This window comes from Sander vitreus, chromosome 1 (assembly GCF_031162955.1).
Source record: "Sander vitreus isolate 19-12246 chromosome 1, sanVit1, whole genome shotgun sequence".
NCBI classification, from domain to species: Eukaryota; Metazoa; Chordata; class Actinopteri; order Perciformes; family Percidae; genus Sander; species Sander vitreus.
In genome coordinates this window covers 34992622-35019714 of record NC_135855.1, presented here as the reverse complement: position 1 = coordinate 35019714, position 27093 = coordinate 34992622, and the positions used below count along the sequence as shown (strand labels likewise).

The following is a 27093-nucleotide window of genomic DNA, read 5'->3' as shown; positions in this document are numbered from 1 at the left end:
ATGACAATGCTAGGACACAAGTGATTTCCCCATGTAAACAACATTTTGTGGATGTAATTTAAGTTAAGGCTCTAGTGTTTTAATGAAGTGCAGATTGGATATGGATTGGCCTTTTTATATTGCTGATATTGATCAATTGAAATGCCCTGATCTACCCAATCCAAACACCTACTAGACAGCAGGCGATTCAAAAATAGTTTCCAGTCAAAGTGTAGGCTGTCTCCTATTGAGGATTTAAAGCAGCCACAACTTTCTCCAACTGACAAACTGCAGTTGCAGACCAAAGATATGGTGTCTTTGGGTCAGGCAGTGAGGAGGTGTGGTGGTGAGGAGTGTGAGTTGTTTATTGTTAGTGCCTTTCTTGGCTGTCTTCTACCACTGTTTTGGCTGAGCTCCAGGCTGGTGTCAGGGGCCTGTAGGTGCTAACTGGGACACTGTGTCATGGCCCTTGGGTAAACACAGCAGAGAAGGAGGTGAAAGAAGTACAGCAGGCTTTTCTTTCACTATAGCCTGCATACTTTTCCGTCTGCACAGTCAGTGCACTGCCTGCCAAAATCCCATGTAGTTTATAATAGCATGTGGCCGGGTTGTTTGGCTGCCAAGTCTTCAAACACAAATCGAGAGTAATCATATGCTTGTAAGAGGGAGCTACCAGCAGAGGAGGAAGGAAGAAAAAAAAAAAAGGCCCTGGCTGCTGCCCAGGAAACGTCACATTACACTGAAAGCAATGTGTTCACAGCTCAGCTTCCTACATTTACATTCTACATTCAGGACTGTACATCCTACAAAGCTGCTCACTTCCTGAATGACAATCATCACAAGAAACCAACAATAAGCAGCATGTCTATCAAAGCCACTGGCTAGTAATCCTAAATGTTGTGCTAGTGTATACTATAGCTTCATATAGGAGGGGGAAAAAAGATTCCTACTAGCATGAGCAAAGTCCTGTTTGTAATCTAGTAATTCATTCGCAGAGTTTTGTTGAAAAATATTAACATAATACGATTTTCTCTTCTTTTGGACAAAATATCTTTTGCAGATCACATGCTGAGTGCTTGGATTGCTATGCTTTTGATAAATGTTCTGGAAAAATCCAAAATGTTCCATCTCTTAATTATGTGATATATGTGTTGGTATGTTAATCAAGCTAAAACAAATAGTATTTAGCTTTATAGACGTAACATATTTGATTTTGCAATTAGAAAGGTGAATGTCAGACCCTTTTTAGATTAATGTTTGCATGGTTTCCAGTAGCACACAAATTGCTGGATTCATCACTTTGAATCATTTCAGATGAAAAAAAAAAAATACACATCGGGATCTGACCTATTGCTTATCTGGTTAATAGACAATCACACTGAAAAGTACTATGGACCATGTCAACTGCAGTCAATAATTTCAAAAGCCACGTTAGTAAATGATTAAAGAGTGGCACAGAAAATTGAATTATTAACAGGGATTACAGTGAATGTAGGTTATTATAAGAACTAAATGTTGTAGTATGAGGAAGGTATCATAAATGCTACTTCATTGTTTGGTATCATTTAGTGTGATGAAGCGTAGAGTGCAGACTTTTTCACTTGCACTTTATTTGACAACAGAAATATAATCTTGTCCGTGTCTTTAGCTGCACGCTACCAGCCGGTAAGCTACGCTGTGTCTGTTGTCGTTTTTTTCCGGACATGCGGCAGTAGGCCGGCGTGGAGCGAGAAGAAAATACTGGGGGGAATCACAGATGATTTAGACCAATTTCGATTTATGATCAAAATTGTGACGTCCCTAATCAGCATATTAATGTGGAACATGGTTCAATAATGTTTGTGGCAGATTTGGGATGCCCCAACCCCCAGTAGAGCCAGCCTTGATTAGCCAGCCATCTGGTCAAATGTGATTAGAAAACCTGAGGAAGTTCCACATTTTCAGCATAGGTAGGATGTGTGGTCAGAGCATTTTTTTTGTCTGTTGAGAGAACATTTTAACAAAATGAAATGCGTGAGTGTACATATAAAAATGAAGGCAAGTTAGATCATGAAATAGAGGTACTTGTGCTTTATTGAGGATTCGGAAGCAAGCTCTTTACAGTTTTCGGTTGAAACAATAATGACATATAGGCTAGCTGGGCACCGCAGGAGCTAAATTTAATAATGAGTTAAATAAGGATGAGTAAATGTACTCTGCAAACATCTGCTTACCTGTAATACTGTCATGGAAACCCTGTATGTCTTATTGATGATGCTTTTACTATTCACAGTGTGTGCTTTTGCTGCTGTTATATTACATTCACAGTGATAGGTTTGGTAATGAGTGACATCACAGGTGGTCATTTGAGTGGGTCCTTTTTTTTGCCAATGTTGGGGAATTGGTGAGAAGGTTAAAGGAAAAAGGGATGGAGAAAGAGTTCGAGGAAATAAATATTATTAGCGGGGGAGTAGACTGACATGTTTTGTGTAACCTGAGAAGCTGCTACATTAAAGTTCAATAAAAGCTTGCCTACGCCTCCCGTGGTCTTATGTACAGCGGAGCAACAGAAGAGGAATGAACAAGAGCTAAGGGACAGTATTATAATTAACTGAAGTGATACTGTGAAGTACGGTGTTACCTGTCGGTAACATGCTAACAGGATTAGCATCGCAAAGTCTAGAAATGTCATGAAATTGATGGTGTTAAAAATGCACCCACGTGCATTTACCTTCTGTAGATTGCAGGCAGTGGGAGGATTTCAGACTGGACACTGCAGCACACCAACATGGTGCTTTGTTCAGACTGAAGCTGCAGGTGGGAGACGGAGAGCATCTCGGGTCTAGCGTTCGTGTGTGTGCTCTCTCGTTTTCGTTACCTCTTGGGGACCTTTTTGTGTGGGTGTTGTCAAGGAGGTTTAATAAGAACTGTGTGTACGTTTCTTTTGCAGTTTTGAGGTTTATTTTGTTTATTTCTAAGATTTCAACATATTTGTTGTTCACAATGTAGCACTATCAGGGGAAAAAAAGGCAGCATGCTCTTTACGCATGGATAGTGAGCTCACTGCGTCCCTTTCGGATTTTAATGTGAGAGATGCAAGACGCGTGCCTAGCAACAATACTGCATTCAGTACTATCTATATCCTATTCCCTGCTGCTGCAGCAACCCAATTTCCCTATGAGAATCCTTACAGTGTTATCTGATCATATATACTACTCTTGTGATGTTTGTGAATGGACTGAACTGCAGCATAAATTGAGAGCAAGCATTTCATTAGGTTCAGTGTCTTGAGGCCGTCAACAATTGAAATATCTAGTTTGACTAAGCATAATAATTTACCTGCCAAATATTTTTTCTCAAAACCGCTTATGCAGAAACACTCTTATGGACCCCACTCCACTTGTGGATCTGTGTTTGTAAACTTGGTTAGGTAGACTAAAGGTAGACTATATGTATGTGAATATAAATGTTTATGATTAGTCTCGCATTGCCAGACCTTCCTCCACAGTTCTCCTGAGGAAGGTCTGGCTCGTCCACACAACATTCCGGGATGGGAGAAAAACTTGCTCTGGTGGGACATGTGCACGTTCAAAAGTTGTTTGAGTCCTGCAACAGAAAACTGAGATCAGACAGATAGTCTAGCTAGCTGTCTGGAAATTAGCTTCATAATGGTTGCACACCTACCACAGCAATGACACTGAATGTTTTGCTTTCTTAAATTTTGGATTAATAATTTCCACACTAACCGTGAGTTTGGTTGTCTTTTGAGTGTCCAGTAGAGATGTAGTGGCTTGTTGGCCCCTGGAGATGAGCTCCAGATGCGTGACAGGCTGCATCATCCTAGCCCGGGTCCCTAGGGGGTACAGGTCTGTCAGAGGTGGAATGCCCCTGCACACTTAACGCTAGCTGAGAGGAAACAGATATCTTTGGCTCTGAGCAGAGAAATAGCTCCCTATCGATTAGACTCTGCAGAAAGTTGTGAGTTGCGCTTATGGCTTCAACATTTGATACTGCAGATTCAGAGAGATAGTCATAACACTAACTTCTCTGATGGAAGAAACCCTGGGAATAATGGGCCTGACCCCCTCCACCATACGCCAAACAAAGAAGTAAATTGCCCATCTGACTACAGGCGTTGTGCCCTCTGTCATTTCATATGTAATGAGATGTGATGTGTCCTAATAGCAGTGAATTTTTTTTGTTGATTGGGAATGTATCGAGTTCCCGGCGCTGTCAGTATAATGAGAATGTATATAAAGGCCTATCAGGTCTATGTGATGTCTCCAGCTGCCATTAGCATGGGGGTGAAGTGGATGCTTGCTCTTTGAAAGATGTGAGATATGCAAGGTATTTTTAGCCAAAGCTTTTAACCCAGAAGAAACGGCTAATAGCTGCTTTGACCTTAATGCAGCAGTATAGCTTCTTGCTCAAAGTGGCATTGATTACAAGGGGCCCCAAAAATGGTTTTATTGTACAATTATTTTAGCCTTAATGTGCTGCGAGAACATGAATTTGTGTCTTTGTGAAATGATAGCTTTGCATATTTGAGACAATTTAATATCTGTCACTGTACACTTCGCAGAGAAAAACTAATAGCTTCAAATTAAATTATCCGTGAGGGGTTACCAAGGGGGCCCCCATTCAAGTCTGTGCATAGTTTCTTATGGGCCTTAAACACTACGGGAAAGGGTTAACTAATGGAGTACTGTATGTGGTGGCACAGATGTGATTCACTAAAATGTTTGCTCTGCCTGTGAAAGGGTCTTTGAACCAATGAGTGTGAACTTCTGGCCACATCAGCCTATAAACGTTGCATTTGTGTGAGGCAGCGAAAGGGGCCAGCTAGTGTAATGGGGGATGGGGCCTCTGCCTGTGGAATGTGGTGTCTTGGTGAAAGGGCTGGAGCTGAACAAATGCAGTCAGTATATTTGGCAAACCAGACTTGCTGGTCACTAACAGACATGTTTACCCAGGAACTAAATATGCAGATCCACCCCTTTCTTTCAGACAGGTCTTTCTTGTTGGTCTCTGTCTCTCTCTCTGTCTCTCTGTCTCTCTCTCTGTCTCTCTGTCTCTCTGTCTCTCTCTCTGTCTCTCTGTCTCTCTCTCTCTGTCTCTCTCTCTCTCTCTCTCTCTCTCTCTCTCTCTCTCTCTCTCTCTCTCTCTCTCTCTCTCATCTCTCTCTCTCATTCTCTCTCTCTTTCTCTCTCTCTATCTCTTGTGGTGTGAAATTGGATGAGGTGAAAAAAGCATGTTAATCAGTTTTTCTTCTGCGTGTGTCTGCCTGCCTGTCTATTTTCATTCTGTCTTTCTATCGGTCACCCCCCCCACCCCCCCTCTCTTTCTTTCTTTTCTTTCTCTTTTTCAGCTTTGTAATTGGAGTGATTAATGGAGGGAGGGGTGGTCTTGCCTGAAGGCCTGTTTTTCAGTGGCCTGTTTAGAGGTGCTGAGGCCGGGGCAGGTAGCAACACGTTCTGCCCTGGACGTTTAGCCCCTTGTCCCTGCCACTTTGTCTGTTCCCCTCAAAAGCTAGAAATCTCTTCCAGCTACAAACATGACCGGACACTCTGAGGCAGGCATGCCCCTGGGTCCTGTTCTCTGCTGCTGGCCTGCTCTCATGTGATATGTGACCTTTTTTATTCTCCATTATAATTCTTAATGAGAGCAGAGAACCAGTAGTGTATCTGTTTGTAAGTAGGATCTTTACCATATGTTCCCGGGTGGCAGTGAGATTTACTTGCCTCTCGTCGCACATGGAATTACCATTAGCCAGAGCCTTTGTTGGTGGCAACGTACGGGCAGCTTGAGATCTTTTACAGTAGTTAGCAGAAAAAGAATGCCGTCCGCTCAGCCCAACTCCCAATGCACCGCCCCTCACCCATCAACCCCTCCCCACGGCAAGAGCCACTATAAATGATTCCCGGAGTCCCGCTGTGGGATCAAGGCCCCAATTATTTGATTTGGATTAGAGATTGCTGCCCCCCACAATGCTCGTTTTTACAGGCATGCTGAGAGGAAGCAGATTCGCTTTCCTCGAAAGACTTAAACTTAAGGCATCAGGGCTCTTATCCTCCAGTAGCTGAGGAAACAGGAATCCAGTTCTCTTTACAAATAAGTGTACAATGCAAATACCTATAAAGTTATCTTTAGATCTATCTTTGGTCAATACAGTACATTTTAGTCAGATTTTAGAAAACGTTGAATTGCTTTTCTAGTCAAATGTACAAAATGTGCAAGTTTGCAAGCACTTGTAGCCTCTTTTCTTGCTACTCGCCATTTATCACTATTGTTGGCTGCGATCCAGTTTTCTGCTGGAGGCCTTGATTGTGATTAAATTACTGCCTCTGTGTCTGTTTAAGAGATTTCCCTTGCTGAACTGTTTTGACAGGCAGCAATTTGGCTAAAAAAGATTAGTCCGAGAATGAGATGTTAAGAGTACCTGTGGGATGAGAGGGGCTCTACTGTTATTGTGAGGTCCTGTTACTGGTGTACAGGAATGTCGGTGAATTTCACTAGTCACCCTCCCTCCTGTGTCTGTATGCTGGCACTGCTCTCAGTGAGAGCACAGTGGCATTTTGTTACCCTTGGTTTACTAGCTAGGGTTGCTATAGGGATTTTGCTTGTGTGTGCATTTATTTGGTTTTCATTGAGGACAAAGGGTGTCTGTTTACACCGTTTCTTTTTTGTAGATAACTGCAATATGATTAGGGTTTCCTATGGAAACTTTCACTGTGTTAGTCAAAGTTGGGGTGTTGGGGAAGGGGTTAGATCACCCTGGGAGCTGTGATCCTGCCCTCATCTCAGTTTCCCTTGCATGGCTGTAGATGACTGAGGATGATGAGTATTGGCGTGTTGTGTGAGATTGCGTCCGGAGGGGGCTGGGGACTTCCCTTGTGTTTGCACATCCAGGGCTATTGATTTGCCTACTGTTCAATGGCTATGGCCCAGGGGACTGGGTCTGCAGTGTAGAGCAGTGTAGGGTGGGACACAGAGAGCCATGACAGTAGCTCAGAGCGGGAAGACAGGGGTTAGGGTTATGGCTCAGGGCTAACAGGGCTCTAATGTGGCACGGGCCTCTCTTCATTAGGCCTTATTTGGTCTGCAGGATTAAACAGGCAGGCTGCAAAACAACTGTTTTCAGGCCTACTTGAGGTATTGTCACTTGTTTTTCTACCATCCCACCAGTCAGAGTCCTCCAGCAAGAGTCAACGATGCCTACACAATAGTGTGTTAGCTATTGTGGAAATTTATTCAATCCAGTTTTTCCCCTGCTTTCATTATCTTGAGATGATTCCCAAAGTGAGTCTAACACAATGAGTACATCCCGAGCTCAATGGCTGCTATTTGAGCCCACTCAGCCTCCTACTGAAAGAGTGAAGGCAAATCACATGATGCTTTTATTAAGAACAAGCTTCTTCATCTAATAACAGCTCCACTATCAAATTGGAGAAGTGATGTCAACATCCTGAGCAATCAATGCCATCCATCCCCCACTCCCCAAGCAGCAGCCATTAACCCTTCTTGTTCCGGCATGCCTGGCCTCACTAAAATGGTGGCTCTACTCCAGACATCTTTCTATAATGGCTGCGTAGAATTACCCTCGAGCTATGCATCGACATTCAAGTAGGAGTGTGTTACATAGTTTTTCCCATACAGATGGAGGGACATACAAAGAATGTGAACTTGTTGCAGGCGGAAGGTTGTCCACTGTACTGTGTACAATGCTGTCCCATAAATACACAATTCAAATGCATGGATTTCACAACTGGTGAACTCAAAATGTTTTAGGAAAAGAAGCCAAATCCTCCCCAGCTGAAAAAGAATTTTTGAGGACTCAAAACTGTACAAATTAATTTTGTCATCACTAGAGTAGTGGTAGAGGGTGGCTTACCTTTTTACAAACTCTACAGAATAATACCAAATAAAAATGTGTGAACATGAAGTGGTGACCACCTAGGCAACTCACATGAACGTCAGGAGACCTGTAGACCCCCACTCAAAAAAAAGATTTTATAGCGAGAACTTTGTTTAGGTACAGAGGAACTGTTTAATGTACGTCAATGTGTGGACAGCTTTTTCTCCCCCGCCCCCCTTGGCGATGACCAGCTACTGCTCACTTCTGGTCATCTAACTTCTTCTTATCCCTGATTTGGCACTGCGCCAGTCAGTCATGTTGGGCCATAATGTGATTAGGCCACCCACCGCCTGGCCCGTAAACCTGCTAACAGCTTGAGAGAGAGACAGAGAGGAAACCTGGGCTGCTTAAACATATGAAGGCTTCTGTTCATCCTACACACACACACACACACACACACACACACACACACACATGCATGTAAGCAACGCAAATGCATAGACACGCAGACATGTTTAATGCTTTATTTGAATTATTATATCATTTGACCTACAGTAACTGAATTGTAGTTACAATAACATTTCAATATCTGGCTATAATACATGTTATAATGTTGTTGTTTTTTTAAGTAAATCTATACTGCAGTAACAAAGCAACTTATAATACACATACATACAAAAAACATGCTTTAAACACTTAATTTGAAACAATTGTGACTTCAAGCAAGCAAGCCAACCCTTTTACGCCCCTGTCATAAATGTAGGTAGGGAGTTGGAATTTCCATTTCTCAAATAAGTCAAATAACATTTCTGGGTTGAGCACTGGATGAAGGCACTGAAGTGACTGTATCCACTCTAACTTGACAAAAAGCAACACAGTGTTAACATTCCTCAGCTGACCAAGGTCCCAATTCAGGAGCCAACATGTCTATTCATGGTTTACGCCTTCTGTGTTCCAATTACTGTGCTTTTTTGAACCAGCTAGAGAAGCAGGCGATTTCTAGATGCAACTGAACTTATTTGCGTAATGACAAGTGACCACAGAATTGCACTCCCAGACCCAATTGCAAGGAATCATTTGTCATTGTCCCAACAGTCCCATTGGTTTTGAGATCCAAAGGTTTAATGTCTCTGAAGGTTCTCAATCATCCAGGTCATAGTTATCCAAGAAAGGGTTCAAATCAAAGGCAACTGGGCTTCAGGGACTTCAAAGACAATTTGTCCCTCATCCAAGAGACTTCTTTTGAATTGAGTTTTATATCAACAGCCTCAAAGTCCAGACAGCCACATGGCGCAGACACCTGCTTGGTTGTTGTAATTGCTTTGGTTAAGGCTGTTGGTTAAAAGAATTGATAACCTTTAAAGTGTATCTGTTTCATACTTTTGAATAATAATATTATTCTATATTATATGTGTATTATAATATATATATTTATTTATTTATTATTATAATAGTTTGGTTTTGTCTTTACCGCCATCTATCGTTTTCCTCATTCCAGCCAAACAGCCAGAGCTTGCCTTCTACAGTTGAGGAGGACAAACTGACTCCTTGTTCAGTAAAAGAGAGCACTCCACAGTTAAGTCAAAAGGGATGCTACAGTAGTCAGCTGTCTGTCTGATGGAGCACACTTGAGTGGATATGTTTTGTTTAAATTATGTGCAAGAGTATGTGGATTAGATATTGCAACAGATGGTTACCAAGAGAGTAATCTATCACAGTGTGAGAACATTTTCTAGATTAGTGATTTCTAGATAAGTCTTCATCTCCCACATCTATCTACAAACACCAAAATCAGATATTTGCTGTAATTGATTTGTGTAGCATCATGCAACTTTTAGCTGAATGTTTGAGTACTTTTTGTACTGGACAAGGATTCAAGATTTGGCCCCCTGTAACTGCAGTGACTGCTCGATGAAGAAAAGCATGGTGACTGTCAAAATGAAATCTATGTATAGCCCCTTTTCGACCAGAGAAACTTTCCCCAAAGGACTAGGAACTTTTTGAGGAACTCATGGGGATTCGATCACAGGGACCAGGGTCTAAATTAAGTTCAGGGAACATTTTACTTTAAGAAGTACCTGCTCGGGTGGCCGGTTAGAAAGTTGGTAGAGCGGGCGCACATAAGCAGAGGTTTATTCCTCGACGCAGAAGGTCAAGGGTTCGAGTCCGACCTGCGATGGTTTTCCTGCATGTCTTCCCCCCTCTCTCCCCCCTTTCATATCTCCGCTTCCCTATCCAATAAAGGCAGAAATGCCCAAATGTAAAAACATCTGCTCGGGATAGTACTTTCTAAAAGTACAGGCACCTTCATGGTGGGGTTTGCAGGCAAGCACCGATTTGAGTAATACTTTGGGTAATGATTCAATTTGATTCTATATATACACTGTAAATAAATCAATGTATGGGAAACACTGTAGAGCACCGGAAGAGATCACTAAAGAAAACTTGGAGCAGCTTGTCACTAAAATGAGAATATCTGATTCACCTCAGAGGTCAGCCCACCTTAATTTAGTGAGCCTATGCTGAAGTTGTTGCTAGCTCCGTGGCTAACCGCTTTCACTTTAACTAGCAGGTAGCAAGCAAGACACAGGAACTTGGCTCGGGGCTTGCGTAGTTGTAGCATTTATTCACCATCAAATAAACTGTACATACACTGCACTGCTACGTTTACTGCATACTCAACCCCACTAACTCAACACTCCCTCTCTCTTTTTTTTTCTTTTCTTTTCTTTCCCCCTCTCTTTCTCGTGTGTGTGTGTGTGTGTGTGTGTGTGTGTGTGTGTGTGTGTGTGTGTGTGTGTGTGTGTGTGTGTGTGTGTGTGTGTGTGTGTGTGTGTGTGTGTGTGTGTGTGTGTGTGTGTGTGTGTGTGTGTGCTGTCTTCACCTAACAAATCCATGGGCAGTAACCGAGCAGCTATCGCCTTTTCTGTGATTCTGATTGTCATTTGCTCTGCATAAGAGCCGGAGAGATCTGTTAAATTATAGAATGTATTAGACATTTAAAATCGCTAAACACAGTTCACAGTTGATACAACTATCAGTGGGTACTGTATGTACACACACAGGTCATACTGTTGTTGCAAATAGTCTCCAGAAAGGTGGGGAACATCCAGCATGTATAAGAGGTGCCCAATGCAGTTTTCTTTCCATGCATGTGAGATTCTACATGACTGCAATCCGAATTATCTTCTGTTATAATCATTTATAATGGTTAAAGGTTACAATAGGTGGTCAAATTGTGTGCAAAGGTCCATAAGGTGTCCAAATGTACTATAGTATACTGTATATTTACCCTCACATGGCGACCCTGTTGTAATCTCTATGACATACTATAGATAATGTAAATTGACAGCGAAATACGTTTTTGATAAGGAAAATGCTGTTTTCTAGATTCATTTTCAACAAAAGATATCTGCTGAGAAGCCAATGTTGAAAAGATATTCAACTCTCACTTTGGAGAGGACCGCAATCTACTGGTATGTCTTTAAACATTGGACTTCAAATATTACTTTTTTCCATACTGGAAATGTATCATTTTGGAACCGAAAATTACCATTATTTCATATTAAAGAGGGAAATGTAATTATTTTTTTTTTCTTCTCACATTTATCGATGTTGTCATTATGCAAGTTAATTTCCACCCTTATAAAGCCAACTATTTTGGAGACTTTTTTAGTTTTAATGCTTAAGAGAGGGTGTTAGCTGTTCTAATTAGCAGATATCACATGTTGTCTTCATGCGTTTAACTCTACCCTGAAACATACCATTTGCAGTGGGTTTGCAAGTTGATGGCTGATGAGTATTTGTTTAGGGAGCATTAATGTTGACAACCGTTACATGTACGGAGAGTGAGAGGGTGAAAATGACTTGCTCTCAGGGGCCTTGACCACCTTTGCCCTCCCGGCTCTCGTTTCAGGCCTTGTAATTGCCACTGACCAATGGGCTCCCGTTTGAAACTAGACCCTGGACAGCAGCTATTAACGTCCCCCTCCAAACGGATCTTGTTTTGATTCCTGATGCTTTTATAGGTTTTGTCTTTAGGAGACATTCCTGGTCGGCACATACCGTGCACCCCTTTCTGCCCCTATTTTCCTTCCTTCCCGTCTTGTGGGGCCATTGCCCCCCCTCCCTGCACTCACAAACATACACACAGCCATGATCAGCCTTTGCAAAGGTGTGTGTGTGTGTGTGTGTGTGTGTTAGTGTGTGTGTTAGTGTGTGTGTTAGTGTGTGTGTTAGTGTGTGTGTTAGTGTGTGTGTTAGTGTGTTAGTTATAGGGCTACTGACCAGCCCACCCTCCCATGGCCCCTCCTGACAGCCAGCTACACTCCATGAACTTGGCCACCCGTCACAGCTGCGTTAAGATTGAAGGATGGGGGGCCCTTGTATCCAGCTGGGTCGGAAGACATGGGTGGGGGCAGGGCAGGCCCAGATGCAGATGGTTTAGGTCAAATGGAGATGTTTGAGGATGAAGGGGGAGGGGGACACAGGAGCTCAGGGGCACAATAACTCCAGAGGTTACTCCTTCAACCCCTGGAAAATGCACTCTGTTGGAGTTTGAGTATATATTATTTTTCATGTGTTTGTGTTGCAGAATGTTGGTAGTTGTTGTAACTAGCTTAGAGTTTACTCTGTTTTTTTTTTTTAGCCTGATATGGACTTTTTGACCCACAGTCAGTCAACCTGATGGGATCTTTGCAGCTAGAAATCAAATTAACACATAAAAAAAAAAAACCCGTTGGAGGTCAAAGTCATTTCTTAAAAATACAACTACAACAACTACATTACTGGTGGAATCAGGCAGCGTCCCCAGTTCAGTTCCGGCCAGGGACCTTGTTGCACTCCCCCCATGTCTCCTGTCTCTATCTCTGCTATATCTAAAGCTGTCACAATTTAATAAAGGCAAATACCAATGTAATCATTTCAATAGTATTCATGTTACTTTTGAAAGACTCACAACTACTCAACTACAGACTGGACCCTCTCTGTAGGTGTTTGTAACCACTTTCTGATTGTTTACTGACCTTATCTGTGTTTTCTCTCTTGTCTGTTGTAGAATGGCAGTGCAGGCTGGGCGGATGAGGCTGACGGTAGCAAAGGAAGAGGAGAGGCCTCCAGAGACTTTGCTAAGGTAAGCCTTTGGAGACTGATCTGTGGCTTCAGTGGGTTAATTGATTAAACAACCAAAAAGCCTTTGCACCAATTACATAATAACAATAGTTCTTATGAAAGTCAAACCTTTGGAAATTGTGATTATGTTAACATTTTGATACATTCTCCAACCTCTTCTGTTAAAATTTGCAGTAGAGCATGTCACAAACGTAACAGCTAACGGTCAGCTGGCCTTTGACGTGCATGTTCAGTACCTTCTGTGCCTATGTGAGAGGAAATGCAGTATTTGCGCTGCAAAGAACATTGCAGAGACGAACCAAACAAAGTAGCCAACAGTTTTCACGCCACTGTCAATCTAGTCTTGCTTTGCCAGACCACCCTCCAAGGCACTGTGGAGGAGGGTCTGGCTAGTCCACACAGCATTCTGAGATAGGAGAAAAACATGCTCTGGTTTATTGGCATTTCTTTAAATCAGAGATCTTCAACAGGGGGTCCGGGACCCCTAGGGGGTCCTCAGAGTCTCTGCAGGGGGGCCTTCAAATTATTGTTAATTTTTGAAAGTTAAAAAGTTAAAAGTGTTAACATGAATCCAACATATTATTAGCAAATACAAATCCCCACTGATGATAGGCTTACTGGCCTATAGGCAAGGTCGTCACTAAGTTAGTTATCCACAGATACACTTAATCAATTAAAGAATTCACTTTGCCACATGTATGTTTAACAGTAAAACATGATTTATAGAATCATGGCAACAATTATTATTGTAATAGCTTTGTATTCTATGCAAAAAAGGTATGTATAAAGGCTTTAGGTCACCCCACACGTTATTTTAGGCCCAGTTTAATATGTTAAACTGTTGGCTACATGCCGTGGTCAACTGACAAGCTTGTGCACCATGGCCCTAATAAGCATCTGTTTTCTCTTTCAGTTGTATGAGCTGGACAATGACCCCAAAAGGAAAGAGTTTTTGGATGACCTCTTTACCTTCATGCAGAAAAGAGGTAAGAGTACTCTCCAGAAATCCACATGATTTTTTAGCAGCAGCTGAGTCTTCACTTGGGCTTTCCAGAGCATAGATTTTCTTTTACTTGTGTCAGATCCAGCAGTTTGGCATACACTTAAAAATTGGAGGTAGAGTTGGGTTTTACGTGAGATTCAGATGAATTCTCTAAGTACAATAGGGTACCTTTTCAACAAACTCGTTCATTTATGAGTTTTCTACATGTTACAGTTTGGTGAAAATGGACTTGCTGAAGTGTACTTTGTCAGTGGATTCCTGATTTGGTCCTGATATCTGGGTTTAGCTCTATGGTTTTAGGCTTTATATCCTGTAGACAATTGAATATACATTTTAAACTACAACAACTGTGATTTTGTAACACGGCAAGGCATGCACAATGTTTTAAATCTTATAGAAATACCTTTTGCATTATGAATTTCTGTTAAGAGTTGCTACAAAATGGACTTTGGTTGGAGTTCATTTCCCTCCCTCTGCCTTTGTGGAAAGAGCAAATACCACACAACTTCCATTTCTTAAGTCATTTCCTGCCTCTGTGTGAGGAGGGGGTGCTATTTTTTTCCAGAGCACCTGGAATTTTCACTATAGATTGATTGGTGTTAGGCCTACGGCACAAACAATTTGTATGGTCATACAATTGTTAGAGCCAATACAAATTTATTAATTTTCTTTCCTTTTTGGCTTTGGTGCTCAAAAAACATGCTGTAACTATCACTGTAACTTTCATCCTTTACTAATTCCCTTCCCCAGAGTAAAAGCTCTAAGCATTCAGCGGGTGAGATCTGCCCCCTATGATCCTGTGGTTCTGCAGTTCTGCAGTATCAGAGCCAAGGATCTAACACTTATTTTGTTGGCCAATAGCCAGGGAGGCTCAGCTGACCCTGTGCTGCTTTGACACTGCTTACAAGACCCATCTGACCAGGCCAGTTAATGTGCTTAGGCTTCTATCATCTACTTAGGCTTCTATCAGACAAATCTGTTGCCAAACAAGTTACGTGGCTTGAGCAATACCTCCCAAGGTGAATCACAATGTTATTACAGTGGTGCATACTTTAAATGATGTTTTGGCAGGCTATGATGGGTGTTGATGGTCTGTGAGCGTGTGTGTGGTTCATGCTTCATTATGTTTTGTCACAGGCTATGATGGGTGATACTGGGCCAGACTGTGGCGGATGATAATGGTGCATAAATGTGTGTAGATGGGTCCATGTGCATCAACGTGCGTGTGCATACTTATACGCATATGTTGGCAAGCTCACATTCACAAGAGAAGCAGTTTCTGGGTGTCTGGTCTGGTCTTAGCACCCGGGGGTCTTGTTTGGAGGGTGATGAATTAAGCCGAGTCAGAGAGAGGGAGGGACAGGATCTGTCAGGGCCCTGTTAGCATCTCTGTCCAGTGGCAGACACTGGGAGTGGTGGGCTGACCCTTTACTCACGCTGGTCAGATGGAGAAATCCATCATGCTGACTAAAATACCACCTGACAGCTGATAACTGGCTAATTACAGTGCGCCATGTTACATTATTTTCACTAACTTTGCATTTACTTAAAGAGAAGAAAATAGGTTAACATTTAGGCCACGTCCACACGTACCAAAACAATCTTTTTTTTTACCCGTCTTCCCTGGATTCGTTTCAAGAATAGTTGCGTCCAAACGGATCCACTTGTAAATGACTCAACGCGCTACTTCATATTCCAGGCCTATAGGCGGCGCTGTTTCTGCTACAGAAATTCGCCAAAAAACGGAGAAGAAGAACATAGTCACTTCCACTTCCCATCATACCATGGCTAGACTATAATGTTCTCTTAATACATCCATGGACTATAATAACTTTCACCACTGCTCAATTTATAAAGCCCGCTGCAAGAAAACGTGTCTTTGTTTACAATGTATAATGTGCTGTTGGACTGCTTTTTATTTTGCAATTCTGTCTGCCATCGGACATGATTGCAGCGCACTAGCAGCAAGCTAACGTTAGCGCGCTAATGTTAGCGATGTTAGCTCTGCTAGCTAACATCGGCAGTCAAACAAACATTAATGATCCAGTGTCTTTTTGATAATCTACACATTTTTCTTGCGGTAGCCTTTCTACAATAAGCCGTGGTAAACGGACTAGCTAGCTAGTTGATAAGTTGTCTACTTCCACTTTATAAACAGATAACCATAGCAGCTAACGTTACGTTGCTGCTGGAGTGGTCAGCTACTTTAGCGATGTTTAACGTTAGCTACATAATGTTAGCAATATATCTTGTGTAGAATCCAGGACCGGCAGAGGGAAGTGTCAGGGAACAGAGACAAAGTATTTAGATGAAGTGAGCTGGTTTGACCATGGAGATGGGATATGCTCGCTTAGCTTCAGCGCAGTCGTGTGTGGCCGTGCAGTAGCGCAGGTAAGAGGTCGAGGGGTGTGGCGATGACATCATCGATACGGACATATTCGTATTCGCCGTCCAAACGAAGCCAAAAGGGAGCCGTTTTCGAATTTTTTCACCCTGAGACCAGGTTTAAAAAAAAAGTGCGTTTTCAGGCAGTGCGTTTACAGAATTCGTTTGGACGGGTGGCCTAAACGATGCTAAACATGTGCGTTTGCATCAAAAACCCACTCCGTGTGGATGGCCCCTTAGATGAAAACAAGCTTGTCTTTGTTATCGTCCCATCGTGTTTTGAGCAACACGAATATGGAATAAATGATTACATTAATTTAAAAAGAAGGAAAGATAGATAAAAATTTGTAAAACCATCCCGCCTCAAAGCAACAAAACAAAAAAAACACTGATTCACTGAAATCAGTTTTGAAAATTAGAACTCATTTTGTTAAATTGTGTAGCTGAATTAAATTTTCAGACTAAGTTATAGTGAGTGAAACTGGAATTGGCTCGCGTGGATCAAGTTCCTGTATCATCATGAGTACACGTGAGGGAGTGCAAGGGTCTGTGGCTGATTTATTTAAAAAAAAAAAAAAAAAATGTCAATGTAAAGAAAAAGAAAAAAATATGGTGAGAGATGAAAGTAATTTTTTTTTTTTATTTGGGGAAGGTGAATGGGCCCCAGAAAAAATTACATTCTTATAACTAGAAAGGTGAAAACTAAACTTCCGTGGCTGCACTCTGCTATAAATATGATTGCAAGATATGACAGGGACGTTACTATTGACATTGTGATGAAAGCTTTGTGCAGGAGGGTAGGATATAATTTCAGCTACTCTAGAGCGAGTTCCTCTCTTAAGATAGGAGACACTTGGCTGACCTCTGCTGTCTCTCAAACCAGAATCCTAATCACAGGGAACAAATCGCTCGGTTGGATTCCCCTTTTGCTGTTAGTGCCAAGAGTATAATGAAGAACAAGCCTCGCTAAGCTCTTGTTAATGGCAGCCTCTAATTACTGAGCGTTTACTCCTCCTTCCATTTCACTTCATAGATATAAGGGTCAGGATTATTGTACTCCTTTTTATTTTTTTATTTTAATTTTTTTTTTTATAATGAAAGAGTACTTAGACTAGAAGGGGGGAATAACAGCCTCTTCATTTGACTGACCTTCCAAGCAGAAAGCTTAAGAACTACTGCCTCATTTTGTGAAGCAGATTGGTTGGAGAGAGACAAATGGTGAAGTGCTTTTCCCACCTCATCGTGGGGCCTCCAGGCCTTGAGCACAACAGCGGAAGGAAAACTTACGAGGGATTCCCATTTCCTGCCTCTGCGCTTAAAACTGTGTGTGTGTGTGTGTGTGTGTGTGTGTGTGTGTGTGTGTGTGTGTGTGGGGGGTTGAGGAATTTAAGCAGCTGTCCTAAAACCTGTCTGTGCGTAAAGGGGCCCATTGATGGGCTCTGCATCACATAAATGGCTAAAGACACACATACAAATCCTCTCTACCTTTGCTTCTTTGACTCTTATTTCTCTGCTGACTACTTCAACATTCATTGCTGGGCCACTTTCGCTGAAAACTGTTCTTTATTCTACTGAACCTCCTGTCATTCGCTCCGGATAGAAACTCAATAAGCTAATGGCCTGACATGTAAATGTAATGTAAATGCACTCTGGCTGCTTATGTTGGAAGTGGAGTGTTGGTGGATGATCTTTGCCTTCATGAGTTACACCGACATCACGGTTCATCCTATCCATTACAGGTTTTGCTGTTTTCATGCCCACTGGGAACGTAGAGAAAAAATTTGACGCCAATAACCACCTCAAAGGTTTTGACTAAAGCAAATGGGTGAATGTTTGTTTTGGCTTGACACCCAGCCACTTTCTCATTTGGCATGGAGGTTTGGGGCAGGAAGTGGGGTTGTGAAGAGTTAATTGAAGGGGGGGGGGGGGGGTCAGTGAGTTAGGTTGCGGGAGCTACGGGTGCGCAATAAAGAATGAAAAATAAAAGAGGAAGAAAATAAAAGAGTGATGCAGCCAACTGCTTGTCAGCGCTGTCCACTTGAGATGATTAATGGCCACAGGCTGTGATGGACAGAGCCAGAGAGCGAGAGAGAGGCTCCTGTTCAGTGAAATCACCAGTTGAGAAGGGAGGGGGTAACGGGAGGGTAAAGACAAGTGTTTTAGCTCCTTCTGCTTCAGCGAGAAAACCCCACACGTCGCAGTCACCAGTATGACACTCTAATGGGAAGTGTAGATTCAGCTTAAGAGGGACCACATGGTGTTCTATCTCTGCTTTAGAGTTATTTTTAGGGGAAAATCCTTGCGTAGTATATTAGGTCTGTTAATAGGAATAAAGTGGTAAGCCGGACTTATCTGTGCCATTAAGTTGCAGTGGTCTTGATGGGGCTGGAGAGGCTGCTCTGTTTGTTCCTATGCATCTTCACTGTGACTACCGATAATGTTTTCAGGGGCCTTGTATCAAAACCGCCATGCATGGGATTCTGTCATTGTCAATATTTTAGTGTCATATTTGTCCTTTTAAAGCGTACCTCTCGCCAAAATGCAACCTTGGATCTTTTTGTGAATGTACCCGAGTCAAACTTTCGTTTAAAAGCATATTTAGGACGGAATTGCCACTTTTAAGATTTACCGTATTTTCGTTTTTCGGTCAAATGGCCTTTTGAATGGGAGTGCTAGGGGCACTTTTATGCTAGCCTCAAAATAGCTATTTTTAAAACCCTAAGAAGGCTCGACACAACATGAAACTTTGCTCAAAGTATCACCAGGGGCTCTACACCTTAACGAAAGCATTGACAACATTGTTTATGTACACAGAGTTAATAAAAAAGGTTTTGAGCAACTCACGTTAGCAGTTGTTGTTTACGCTATCCGCCATTTTCCCAGTCAAAAATAGCCGATCTCCGAATGGGAATGAACTGACTCCATAGGAGGAAACGTCCAATATGAGGCTCCTTTTTCAACTACAAGGTCAATATTGTGTTGCACTAACGACAAAACAACGAATTATCCGTGCATTTATATGGAACTAAGCTTTTGAAGCTTTCCATCTTTACTCTCCTCCCTCGACTATTTTTGACTGGCTCGATAGACGGCGACCGGAAGAACAACAGCTACAGTGAGTTGCTCAAAACCTTTCTTTTTAGTAAACTCTGTGTACACAAACAATGTTGTCAATGCTTTCGTTAAGGTGTAGAGCCCCTGGTGATACTTTGAGCAAAGTTTCATGTTGTGTCGAGCCTTCTTAGTGTTTTAAAAATAGCTATTTTGAGGCTAGCATAAAAGTGCCCCTTAGCACTCCCATTCAAAAGGCCATTTGACCGAAAAACTAAAATACGGTAAATCTTAAAAGTGGCGATTCCTTCCTAAATATGCTTTTAAACGAAAGTTTGACTCGGGTACATTCACAAAAAGATCCTAGGTTGCATTTTGGCGAGAGCTACGCTTTAAATCTTATTTTTCTTTACTGTAAAACAAAACGACTGCAATTTGTAGTTTACTACAGACAATATTAGAAGGTCAGAGAACTTATATTTAAATAAAAAACATAATTTGCATCAACAAACTAATTAAAATAGCTCTGCCAGTTTTTCCACAGTTGAAGAAAAGAAGTTTTACGTCCTGGTTAAGCTGGATATATTTTTTTGTTGTGTGGAAAGAGTGGCCTCCCAGCAGGACATTAGAGGAACTTCCCTAACTGTTACCCTGAGACCCGAGAGCTCTGTCCACACCAATAACACCATGAATGGGCTCTGGGGGATCCATGTATGCATTATATTACTCCCCCAGTCAGCCTCACACTGGCCCTCTTAACAGGCGGGCCCTCTGTACAAACACTACACTACAATAGGAACATTCTCTGGCTCTTTGATATTGCCTCATTTTCCTTTTAGTTAACACCCTACAACTTCTGGAAAGTGGCAGCACCTGGTTTGTTAAACAACAAAAACACTGGGTACAGCACATTTGTCCATTGTAGATAGTGTTGGATTGCAGGTGAAGTGATTTTCATTTGAGATCGACCTTTTGAACTGATACTTTGCTGGACAACTATTACACAATTAATCTAATACGTTGTATTTGAAATTGAATCAACTTATTTCAACTAGTTTCTATGTTCTGATTCCTTAAACATGCATATTCTCCAAATGGATGCACTTTTGTGACCCAAGAAGCATGTTTTACTTGGAATGCACCAATAAAATGTATTTAGGAAATGACATTTTGTCCTCTCTTGTCTTTCTTTCTGTCTCTATCCCCTTCCTTCTCCTTTGCACCCACCCCATTTTCCTCCCCCCTCTGTTTATTGTGCTACAGTTACAACCACTGAAACTTGATAACACCATGGGGGATAGGGGGGTAGGGCCGCACTGTGGCATGCTCGGTGAGGCCGGGGGGAGGAGGGGTTGGATTAAGGGGCCTCCTGTCCCACATGGGATGATTAATGATCTCCAAAAAGTGGGGGCCAACCTTTCTGATAGGGCAACGCTGACGGACAGCAGACAAGGGAGTGACGTCGCATGTCTGTATGTGTGAAAAGGGAGAAAAGAGAGGATGAATGATTGAGAGGGCAGACAGGGAAACTGCAGTGGGAGACGAGGACAGACGGGGTGCCAGGGTGACAGAGGGGAGGTTAAGGGAGGCATCGGCCGGCATGTGTAGAAACGAGGCCATGCTCTTTCATTTCCCTTTGAAAGCACTTTGTCAGTGGGCTGAAACTGACCAAGCTCACCAACCAGACAGATAATCAGGAAAACATACTAAAAGACCAGCACTGGTAGCAAAAGGCCCCTACTCTCAGGAAAGGGTGGGGACCCAAATGATACACAAATTCCAACCACTGCTTTCTAATCATTCCTCCAAGACAGACTCTTAAAGAAAAGGCAAAACTATTCTTATTGGAGACATCCTCCCCTGCATTTGTGATCAAAGATTTTGTGGTTACTGTGTTGATATATGTGAGGGCTGAGATTATCTTTGCTAAACTCCACCCGTTGGCTGGTAAATTACAGCCCAGCCTTTGGGTAGCGAGTACATCTATGGTGGTTATGCTCTTCTCTTCCTTCAAAACAAAAGGAAATAGTAGTTTTCCTGATGTTTTGTGCGTGGGGGTGTGATGGGAGACTTTAGATTAGAATCTTGAGACTTTATTTTTTTTGTTTGCTGTTTGTTTCTTACCAACCAAGACTACTCTTTGTGTCTCTTCCTCTCTCTGTCTCTTCATCCCAACCCCCAATCTGCACCGCCTCCCTGTTATTTCCTCTGTCATTTAGCCAGACTATTCCACAGCCCTGGATTGACACTGTGCTGTCATCTTTAATTACGACCATATTGTACGTGAATTTGAGTCTCTAAGCTGCAGAGCTGGGAGATTCTTAATCGCCATGTTTATACATAACCGAGCAAGGAAGAGGACGAGTGCAGGCCTCAAGCAGATTCATGCTTCCCAGCGAGGTCATCGTTCAGGGTAAAGATAACACAGGCTCCTCAGATCCATGCACCATGTTTTGGCTTCAGTGGATTACATTTGTAAATACCCTGCAAACCAAATGTGGCAATCAAATACTATAATATTTCAGCGTTACCATTGGGTTGACAGCTGTGGGGCCACACAGGCAAGTCTTCCCATGTTTTATTTCTCAGTGATCATTTTTATTTACTTTTTGCACCTAAATGCACCAATATCGGTCTTGTAGAGCCAGGAGTATATCCTCTCTGACAGCCAAGTTGTATCAAAGCATGTCCTCCTGTGCTTGTAGGGGGGGGGGGTGCAGCTGTATTAGCAGGAGAGCTTCTAGTGCTCTGGCCAAGACTAGCTTCTTTTCTATTAGCAGCAGAGCTTCTTTGCCACTGTTGCCAGATTCAGGTTGAGTGTGCAGATATTTTGGCCTAAATATCAGTTGTTTAGGGTTGACGTCTTTCTATCTTTGGTTTTAGACGGACAAATTACTGGGAAGCTTTTATTGTCCTTACAATATAACGAGTCTTAATCATTAGTGTCTTGTCTGTATTTCTACAAAAGAAGTGTGAAGGGGCTAGTCGGATAAAACACGAAGGTATTGCAATGCCAAAACGGTTAAATGTGGCTGAAACTGAATCCGCCACCATTTTTTCCCCCAAATGAACGACCTATTTTTGATAAAGGAACTTTCTAAAAGGCATCATGTAAAAACAGCCTAATGATATAACAAAAATATGATTGACATAGCTTAGATTTACGTAGAATTTGGTAAATACAAGATTAGCCAGGACAAAACATTTTTATGAATCAAGAAAACCACATTATTATTAATAATAGCCACATTAAGATCCATTTTAGGCACTTTTTTCCTTTACATCATTTGTAAGTCCCATTGTACCTTTCATGTGAAATATTTAACTTTTTTCCTCTCAAAATATTTTTTTGTGGGGGCTTTAAGTTGTTCCCACATGAAGCTCTCCTGTGATCAAACAGATTTCTCAAACTTCGGCTATCTCCACATATCTGCGTGTCTTGCTTCTCCATCTGTGTCCTGTGTGTGCTCTTAAAGCAATGTTTCCTGGCCTCCACACCCCTGTGATGGATGGTATGAAACACATTACAGCCCCCAGAGGAGCCCTACACCGGTACAATAGCCCTGAGCTCACTTCCAGTGTAGCTCTGCAACACAGTAACGAAGATCTAAGTGCAAAGGGGCCTAATGGAAAACAAGACTCTTAAATTGAGGCAAGAAATGGACATTAAACACACAGTTGCCAAATGTTATTGCCTCTTTGTTGATGGCATTTTAGTTAATGTGGTTTGTTGTTTGGGATACACAATTAGATAAAGGTAATCGTCAGTTAACAAGTTATGATAGATGAGTGTGCAAAGATGAGATTTCATCTTCTGCAACTAGGCCTAAAAATGTTGTTTTTTCATGCTGTAGTATACAGTATGCCATGATCTCTTTATTGGCGTTTCATACTGTTGTGTAACTTGTGCAACATCCACACTACTACGTTTTTGTTTTAAAACGCAAATCTTAGGCTACAATTACACCTCGTGTCCGCTACTCCGGCATTTCCAAGCCCCTAAACGGAGACTTTTGGAAACGTTGCTGAAACCGTTTTAGTTTGAAAACTGCTGAGTTGCATTTTAGTCTGGATGGGCAGAAACGGAGACCTTTGGAAACAATGCAACGACACCCACGTTCGCTCCCTGATTGGGTCTTATCACTCCCGAAGTGTCCTTGCCTGGTTAGTCACACGCCCTATCACGTGACCTTTTTCTGGAAGAAAACAAATGACATTAGCCTTGAAATTCTGTATTTTATAATGCTACTACTGCCTATTAGCTATTATATAAGCAATTTGTGACAATTCCTGTGTGCAGTGGCGTTATCAGCCTTCCCTGCACTCACATGCCCAGTGTATGTGAATGGTCTATGATATACATTTTCAGGCAGAGATTAGTTCTGAAACTGCTAAAACGTTCGCAAGGTTGGAGATATTTTTCGTTTTAAAACACAGTTTCAAACATGAAAATGTAATAGTGTGGATGTAGCCTCAGCGTCCTCAAAATGTATTAATGCTTTTAGATGTTTACGGGCTGTTGCATGTTTAAATATAGTAATTAGCCGTTTTCCTTTTTCACTAACGAGGGGTTTTATACAGGGTTTTTTATACAGAGTATTGTTAAATTGTAATTAAGAAACAAATGCATATTCTGCTAATCACCTAATGTTACATCACTCTGCATTAAGAACATCAGCTAAATCCTTGAAAGGTAAATGTATGACCCCCCTGTCAAGGATTCCAAAAGCCAAAAGTAATTAGCATTGATGGGAGTTGAAATTTCCAAGATTAGTGCACAACCCCCCACAATCTCTTCGCCTGTTTCAACATATCCCTTGTTCTCCTCGGCTTATAGCAGCTGATGTCTCCCATATTGATCAGTGATGCTGGGCCCCGAATGGGACTCCTCAGCTGATTGCTTTATCTGTCAATCCGGGTGTCCATTGATTCAAACAGTTAGCTGTGTTATAAAGCTTGCTAGAAGGGAGAGGGACACCCTCAGTGTTGCACCTGCCAGTGAAGACGTGACTGGCACTTACCACAGATGACCTCATTGTCAATGAAGAGATAGTGTTTTTTCTATTTTTTATTTTCTTTACTTGTATATCTTCCACAGCCTCTCTCTTCCTTACATTGTGTATCTTATACATGGTCTATTAACCCTTATATATATATTGTTTTTATTCATTCAAAATATTGCTTTTATTGCCCTCGTTGTCCGTCTCTTAGATCTCCAATTTGTTTTGCCCAAGTTTCAAGCTACTCAAGTGGAAAAAGTTGAGCATAACTGCTGCAGCTTTATCACAAGAGCCTACAGTTGATGCCTTAGCCCCTCCCTCTATTGTGCGTACAACATACCGTTGCCATCTTGCTTTGACATACATTCTTGACATTTCTGCAAAGATCAGATATGTCTCTTTACAAGGCCACGCTATTGGGTTGCTTTTCTCTCACTTAATCATTCAGCCAGATGTAAATATAGAGAGGTAATATCTGACCAAGCTGTTAAGTTTTAAATTGTGATGTGAAAAGGCATTAGCTAATATATTCTAGTACATGTTCTCAATGAGGGTTTAATATTTAGTGTTTGATATCTGATGCATCAAATTGTAAAACTGAATGGACATCCTTAAGCATGTATTCACGGCAAACTGATTTAGGTACTCAATGTTAATAATAATTTAGTTGACTGTATATCTTTTAGTGTTTTCATGCTTTTTCTTGAGTAGTTTAACTTGTGGATAGAAAACAACTTGTATTGACCCTTTCCTAACTCTAACTCACAATACAGGCCTGTATCGTCAGTGTTTAATCATAACCACTGCATTGTCAATATTGTACCCCCCTACAACTGTAAATGTCCTAGGTGTCATCTGCTGTTCACCCTTGTTCCTAAAGCTTGCTCATACATTTAATTTGCCAAAATATTTTTTAATCCAATCATAATTACAGCTTGGTTCTTTAAAGTGCCCATATTACGAAAAAAACACTTTTTCTGGGATTTGGGGTGTTCTTTTGTGTCTCTGGTGCTTCCACACGCATACAAACTTTGAAAAAAATCCATCCATGCTGTTTTGAGTGAGATACGGTTTCTGAATGTGTCCTGCCTTCAGTCTCTGGGTGAGCTGTTCAAAATCGGCACGGCTTATGACATCACAAGCTGAAACGAGCTGGCTAACCGCAACCGTTAGCTCGTAGCGTTAGCATGCTAATGCTAACGCTAGCATGCTACCTCGTTCTCAATAGCAAAGCGCTGCTACAACACACACAAGTTCACCATAATCTACAAAAGAACTACTTACATGTGCGCCCTCATTTAGAAGTCTCCCAGCTAATCCTGCCTTGTAACTGCCCGAAGTTGGAGAAACAGCCTTTCTTTTACTGTCTATGGAGCTAGCTAGCTGACATGATCTACATCTGAGCTACTGCGCATGTGCGAGTGCACTCAAAGATAGTACAGAAGAAGAAGAAGAAGAAAAGAGGTCTCACTCTGTAGCTAAAACAGAGACCAGCTGAAAAGAGGATCTGCAGCAGTGAGAGAGAGCTGTGCAGTACAACAAAAATATGGTGATTTTTGAAAATGAAACCATGTAAACCTATTCTGGTACAACCTTAAAATACAATTATGAACCTGAAAATGAGCATAATATGGGCACTTTTAAAGCCAGTTCAAACAGATGGCGGGATGAGATAATAAAGGATGCATTAAACACTTTTTTGAGTACTGATCAAATTATGTCTATCCATTTTGTTAACTTTACACACTATTTAGACACATTTCTTACAAAGCTGTTTCAGAAAGTTTTTAAAAAAAACAAGCCTTACCAGAGTTGTGCAACGAGAGCAGAGAAACGTTCACACTGCATGTCTCATGACGAGCAATGCAACAGGTTTATGTGGATTCTGTAATTAAGTGGAGGCATATAGCATACTATTATCAGATTCATTAATCATAAAGTGAGTGACCTCGCAGTAACACACAAAGCACTGGCCTTTGGCTAGTACGTTGCAAATTTATCAGTCACCTGCACAATGTCACTGGTCAACTAGATGTTAATGGAAGACAAACATTACCAGATAGTGGTTGGTTGACTTCAAATATGTCTGCTGGGTGGAGTAACTACACTATGACAAGGAGAAATGGCCTAAAGCACTAATGGATGGATGCATCAACATATAGTAAATACAGGCTAAGTCAATAATTATTTCCTTTTTGTCAAACAAATCGGAGCACAGAGGGATCAATTTCTCCTGTTCAACCATCAAATGTCTAACCATTTCTTTAATTCTATCTACAACTGCAACGTGTCATGGCCTGAAACTTGTATTACTTGCATTATTTTAATTTGTTGAGTATTTCCTCTACTTGCCTCGGCTTTCTGTGAAATCCACAACGTATTACCTCTGCCAAGGAGGTTATGTTTTCTGTTTGGGTTTGTTTGATTGCAAGCAGGATTACAGAAAAACTACTGGCTCGGTTTGCATGAAACTTTGTGGAACAACAAGGGCATTTGTGCTGTATTCATGTGGTATCAGAATGGTAAAAAAATATATTTCGTTGATATTCGGCTCACTTGATCCGTTTTCTTTGCTCTGAGTTGTCACAGAACTGGAAACGACTATCAACGGGCTGTTTGAAAACTCAGCAATGAAATACAACACAACTTTGTAGCGTCCAAGTCATTTCCACACTATGACTCAAAGCTGATGAACACACTGAAGACGGAAG

At 41.6% G+C, this 27093-nt stretch overlaps 1 protein-coding gene across 2 annotated transcripts in view; it reads left to right on the top strand.

Moving 5' to 3' along the window:
• The window catches only part of LOC144520011 (AT-rich interactive domain-containing protein 3B-like), a 57966-nt gene that overhangs the window by 14430 nt on the left and 16443 nt on the right, over positions 1 to 27093 (top strand). For both annotated transcript variants that reach the window (XM_078253606.1, XM_078253597.1), the window contains exons 3-4: positions 12870 to 12944; positions 13857 to 13929. In XM_078253606.1, the coding sequence (XP_078109732.1) occupies positions 12870 to 12944; positions 13857 to 13929 (148 nt within the window). The remainder of the gene's footprint in view (positions 1 to 12869; positions 12945 to 13856; positions 13930 to 27093) is intronic.